This window comes from Carlito syrichta, unplaced genomic scaffold (genome assembly GCF_000164805.1).
Source record: "Carlito syrichta isolate Samal-C Ts95f unplaced genomic scaffold, Tarsius_syrichta-2.0.1 Scaffold305073, whole genome shotgun sequence".
NCBI classification, from domain to species: Eukaryota; Metazoa; Chordata; class Mammalia; order Primates; family Tarsiidae; genus Carlito; species Carlito syrichta.
This window is the reverse complement of record NW_007249169.1, coordinates 240,678-246,059: the sequence shown is the minus strand read 5'-3', so window position 1 is coordinate 246,059 and position 5,382 is coordinate 240,678. Positions and strand designations below refer to the sequence as shown.

The window sequence follows — 5,382 nt, the reverse complement described above, 5'->3', positions numbered from 1 at the left end:
AGGAAGGAGGAGCCGAAGGCACCCGCGAAGGCAGCCACGAGGAGCGAGCGGGACCAGTCCTGGGGAGGAAGACGAGGGCGCGTCAGAGCCGGCACGGGGCGCCCGGCTGGGCCCCGCAGGGCGGGACAGGCCTTCGCGGGGGGAGTGCTTTCTGAGGCCGGAGCCGGAGGGAGAGGGTGCCCATCGGGGGCTGGCGGGCGGGGTCCTGTCCAGGCCCGCGTTTGCAGGCGGGGACCCTGGGGTCCGGCGGCCACGCCCTTGCCTTCCCCCGGGAAATCTAGACCTGATGGCTCCAGCAGGTGCGGGAGCAGCTCCGCGCCGTCGTTTTGGCTGAATTTGGTGTCTGCCGGAGACGGAGCCCAAAGCAGAGCCAGACTCGGTTGCCGGACGTGCCAGCTGACCCTTACGGAGCACCTTCTACGCACCGTCTAATTCTATCCTGTGTCACAGGTGAGGGCAGGGGCCCAGAGCCGTCCCTAGTGCTGTCTGGGACGGGGACTGGCGCCCAGGTGGCCTGGCTCTGGGGCCCACCGGGACACCACGCTGCCTCTGCCTGCTGACTCTTCACCAGGATGTGGCGCCCCGGGGCCTGAGATTGCCCACAGCCACGCAGACACACACGTGCATGCCCGGGCAGACACACACACTCACATACCAACACTGCTCAGGGCCAAGGTGTCAATCTACATGTCGCCCGAGCCCCTAGGGACAACGGCCTGTACACAGAGGGGTACAGGGCTTGGCGTGGAGAACAGGATGTCTGCCTCCATGTAGCCCTGCCCACAGCCCCATCCAAGGACGGCCACAGGCAGGAAGGGCCACTGGGCAGAAGCATCTGGGTCCCTTGGCATAGGCTAAGCAGCTGCCCCAGGCCAGGCAAGGAGGGGCTGCCATCCCAGGCTGGCCTTGGGAGCATGGGCCAAGTGGACAGGGACCAGGTGCTCTGGGAGACCCTTTCTTGCCATCATTCGACCTGCGTGTGTGTGTGTGTGTGTGTGTGTGTGTGTGTGTGTGTGTGTGTGTGATCTAGGTGCCAGGCCCTGATACAGCCGTGGACAAGACAGATGCAGTCCACAGTTCAGAGACCTGAATCAGTCAAGTCCTGCTGGGAAGGGGAAGTGGATCCTTGATAGCCAATCCCTGCTCTGCCCACCTTGCTGGCCTCCTCTCTAACTGAGCTGTAGGGCCGGAGAGCTCTGCCATCCAGCTGTGGGAGCCTAAGCAAGTGACCTGACTTTTCCAGGTCTCATGTGCCCACCTGTGAGACGGGATCTTAACAACAGCACTGACTGCCGAGGAGTCCATGTGTTGTGGATAGAGCGTGCAGTGTCGTGTGCATGCAGCGAGCGCTCAGAAAGGTGTTTGCTCTTTGTGGTTCTCTCTCCTTATTCCCTCCTGATCCAGCTGTGGTCCAGAGTATCAAGCCAAGGCCGCTTTGCTGTGTCCATCTAACACCCTCCCTTTTAGAGACTCATATAAAAGACCCATTGCTGCCCTCTAAAAAGCCCCCCTTGAAAGCGCCACCTTCTCGGTTTTACATTTACCTCTTCGATCTAACCTTGTCTGACCCCAGCTCCACCACTTACAACTGTGTAACCTATTGCTGGTGACGTGGCCACTCTGTGATGCAGTGAAGTCATCTTTAAAATGGGAATAACAACAGAACGCACCTCATAGAGTGTGATGCACAAGACAGGAGTGAGAACAGGCAAGGACCTCAGGAGAGAGCCCGGTGCGTGCTGGGTCCTGTGAGTGCCAGCCGCAGGGGTCTTGCTTTATGAGGACGGGGGCTGGCTTCTTGCTCTTCCATCCTGGGCTCCGAGCCTGCTGCAGAGAGGTGCCTGGTAGATGCCAGTCAGGAATCAAATGGAGGGCAGAGGCAGCATTTATAAGCCTCAAGGATGGACACAGCCAAGTGAAGTGTGGGCCTAGAATATTCTCCTGCAGTGAGAGGAGCTTGAGCCAAGTAAGATTTGCTCATGGACAGAATCACATTTCAGATGAAATGCCCGGTCTCTATCACTTTTTTCCTTAAACTCATCTTCTAGGTCTCAGCACAGATGCCGCGTCCTGTTAGCCACCGGGCTGTGCTGGGCATCTTTTCTGGGCCCTGTGCCTCCCTTGCTCCCAGCCCCAGTCACCTTAAAGGACACAGACTCCAGACACCTCAGACCAGGAGCCCCTGTGCCAGAGGGTGGAGGAGGGCCCTGGTAGCCACTCCCCCACCTCGGCCACGCTCCTCGAAGCCCCCTGCCCCGTGCAGCCTGCCTGTGCCTGCCACCTCCCGCTCACCGGCCCCAGGGCCAGGGGATGCCCACTGACTGACAGTGGTGCTGGGACACCCTGAGCAAGTGCGGGGCAGTTCTCCAGCACAGCCTCGTTCCACGTGCACAGCCAGGCGGCCGAAGACGCTGCTGGCCCTGTGGACCAGGGCTGGGAGAGGCAAAGTCACGCAGGAAGTGTGACTCAATCTCAGACTTTCCTGCTTCAAAGCCACACTGCCCCTTTCAGCCACACAGTTGCCAGGCTGGGAAGAGCCCTGTCACGGGCTGCCACCCCCACCTGCTCTCCCCACAGCCCTCCAGTGGCACAAAGGCGGGTGTCTGTGTTTACCTTTCTTCTCCTCCCACCTGGCACCCTGCTCCTTGGGCAATCACACTCCGGTGGCCCCCTCTCTGGCCTCACAGATCCAGGACGGCCAGTGTCACGCGTGAGGGGAACTGAGCCCAGTTCCCTGGAATCCATGTTTTGCTTTCTTGCCACAGGCCCCGGTAGCCCAGCTGACGACTTGGCCTGGAGACCCTGGACTCTGCCGGGGCATCTCAGTGAACGAGGAGGCAGAGTCCACAGGAAGGGGGGAAGGGAGCGCCCCACAGGAAATGTGGCAATTGGATCGTGCCTGGACAGGAAGTGGGGCAGCGTTGCTTTCCCTGCTCCCAAATTCATTACAGCAACGGAAGATTCCTAAAAAGGAAACCCGTCATCTCAGGAATCACCACCCAGGGTGTGGATGTTTTTTTCTTGGCATCTTCTTACTCTTCTCTCCTAACGAGGCCAGCATTCCTGGAGGGGAAGGGTGACTGGCATAAATCCAGGGTGTTCCCCCTAATGACTAGGACAACGGAGAAGCGGCTGACCTTGCCTTGGAAGCCTGGGTGAGGCTCTTTGCTGACTCCTTCACTTTTAAACTGTGTGTCCTCAGACAAGTCACTTGGCTTCTCTGAGCTACCACTTTTACCACGACAAAATGGTGTATTGACTCCACCCTGATTGTCCTGCGGAATTGTTCTGAGGCTCAGAGAGAAAACATGCAGCCCCAGCAGCATGCGGAGGTGTGGGGGTGCTGCCCGGTTGCCTGGAACATACATGGGGCCTGTGGGTTTGGAAGGAAATGGCTTTGCCTCCAGGTCATTCATTGCTCCAGTCTGCTTGCTCAGCAGTGGCTGAGGGAACACCTCCTGCGTGCCAGCCCCTGCCTGACTCAGGAGGAGCGCTGCGGGGACAAGGACCTCAAGCAAGCCAAGACATCCTGAGAATGAATTTGCTCCGGGCGATTTGCCGTGATGTGATGTCTGAGAAGCACCTTCCATGGGGGCTGAGACTGTTGCTCCAGAGGCAGAGAGGCCGGGGCAGGGACAGAGGTGGGCTGGGTGAGTGCACAGCGCCCACCAGACAAGGCAGGGCTCAAGTCTGTAAGAAAGAGACCAGGAAGCCGCACATGGGGTCTCACAGAGAGGACTCGTGAGAATAAAAGGTGTGGAGCCCTACAGGCGAGTAGGGAGTCTGACATGCCAAATGCACGTGAAAACACCCAGCCTCGAGAGGCACAGCGGTGGGAAAACGGCCGCTGAAAGCACATAAGGAGCCACATGCGGGGGCTCACGCTTGTAATCTCAGGATTTTGGGAGGTAGAGAAGAGAAGAGTGCCGGAGCCCAGGTGTTCGAGACCCCCCTGGCCAACTTGACAATACCTCGTCTCTAAAATAAAAATAAGATAGATAGATTTTTTTAAGTAGCCTGGTGTGGTGACCTGCGCCTGTAGTTCCAGCTATTTGGAAGGCTGAGACAGAAGGATCTTCTGGGCCCAGGAGGCCGTGATTGTTACGCTACACTCCAGCCTGGGTGACAGAGTGAGACTCTGACTCAGAAAAGAAAAGAAAAAAAGTACATGGGGATGTATTGAGCACGTGAGTCATTTCAGGCAGTCGTCATTCTGCATGTTGATCAGTCGGGAATGCCTCTGGGAGGATTGGCTATTTCTTAAGCTGGTTTTCGGCCATGTGGCCTGTGGTCCTTGCCCAGAGCAGGATTCCGATATGCCTAAGTGGTGGACTTCCTGGGACAGCATAGGGGAGGCACCACACCAGTCTCAGCTAGATCATGGAGGCCGTCTGGAAGAGGCAACTCCCAAACAGACTCTCACAGGGTGGGGAGGCTGGGGAGGCAGCAGGTGTGAGGTGAGAGGGGTGGAGCCCAGGCCTGCAGACACAGCATGTGGGGGAAAGCCAAAGGGTCAGTGGAGTGTGGGGGGGCTGCCGTGCAGGAGGGGGCAGAGGAGGGGCAGAGAAGCCTCATCCCTGGGCGCTGAGGGTCCTCCACCCCAAGTCATCTTGATGGATATTTTGTCTTCGTCGTCTCACTTCCTCCTTATCCTCGCCCATTGCCTTGACTTCTTCCACATCCCCTCCTGATTTCCTCACCTGTAATGGGGGTGGAGGGTTCTCCAGTTGGGCGACTGACCTCTCCACCATTGAAATTGTTCCCACTAGAGCCAGACACCCAGCTCTTGTGCCACGAGATCTGCTCTCAGTTCCCCATAGGGATTGAAAACTCCAAAGATGCCAGGAATCAGGCGGCCGAGGCGAGTGTGCAGCTGCGGCTGGGCAGAGAGCGAGAGAGGGGGCAGCGAGTCCTCCCATGAGCCAGCTGGCAGCTCGCCGGGCTCCCTTGCCCAGCGCACTCTCCTTGCCTTCACCCATGCTACAGATCTGCTCAGCTCTCTTAAGTGTGTTCGCATCTGTTGTATCAACCAGCCCTCCCATCAGCCCTGGAGGAGCCATGCATGCTGCATCTGGGGGGAGGGACTGAAGACCCAGGGGGAGCATGGAGGAGCCTGCCTGCAATCCAGCACTGTGTCGCCATCCCACAAGGCAAGTGGCCTGAGCTCCAGGCAGCTGCTAGGAAAGCGTTCCCATCACGGATGTGGTCCTAAGGCAAACATTCCAGGTGTTCTGGGCTGGGGCCTGTTCAGCCTGCTCAGACACTCACGCCTTCATTCACTCCTCACTCACCCACGTTTAGGGAGTGCCACTCCTCCGGGCTCTCCCGTCCTTGCTGAAGCCCTTCTTTCTGGCCTTTCTGAACTTTGCCCGTCCTGTGGCA

The 5,382-nt window shown here is 58.4% G+C and overlaps 1 protein-coding gene across 1 annotated transcript in view; it reads right to left on the bottom strand.

The window, feature by feature from the left end:
• SLC2A9 (solute carrier family 2 member 9) overlaps positions 1-5,017 on the bottom strand; it is a 197,243-nt gene extending 192,226 nt beyond the window's left edge. Inside the window, exons 1-4 of the mRNA XM_008061091.2 lie at positions 4,796-5,017; positions 4,641-4,700; positions 2,614-2,964; positions 1-59 (exon numbers count right to left, since the gene is read on the bottom strand). The exon at positions 1-59 is cut by the window's left edge and continues 2 nt beyond it. Coding sequence (XP_008059282.2) covers positions 1-59; positions 2,614-2,964; positions 4,641-4,700; positions 4,796-5,017 — 692 coding nt within the window. The remainder of the gene's footprint in view (positions 60-2,613; positions 2,965-4,640; positions 4,701-4,795) is intronic.
• Positions 5,018-5,382: the final 365 nt, after the last annotated feature.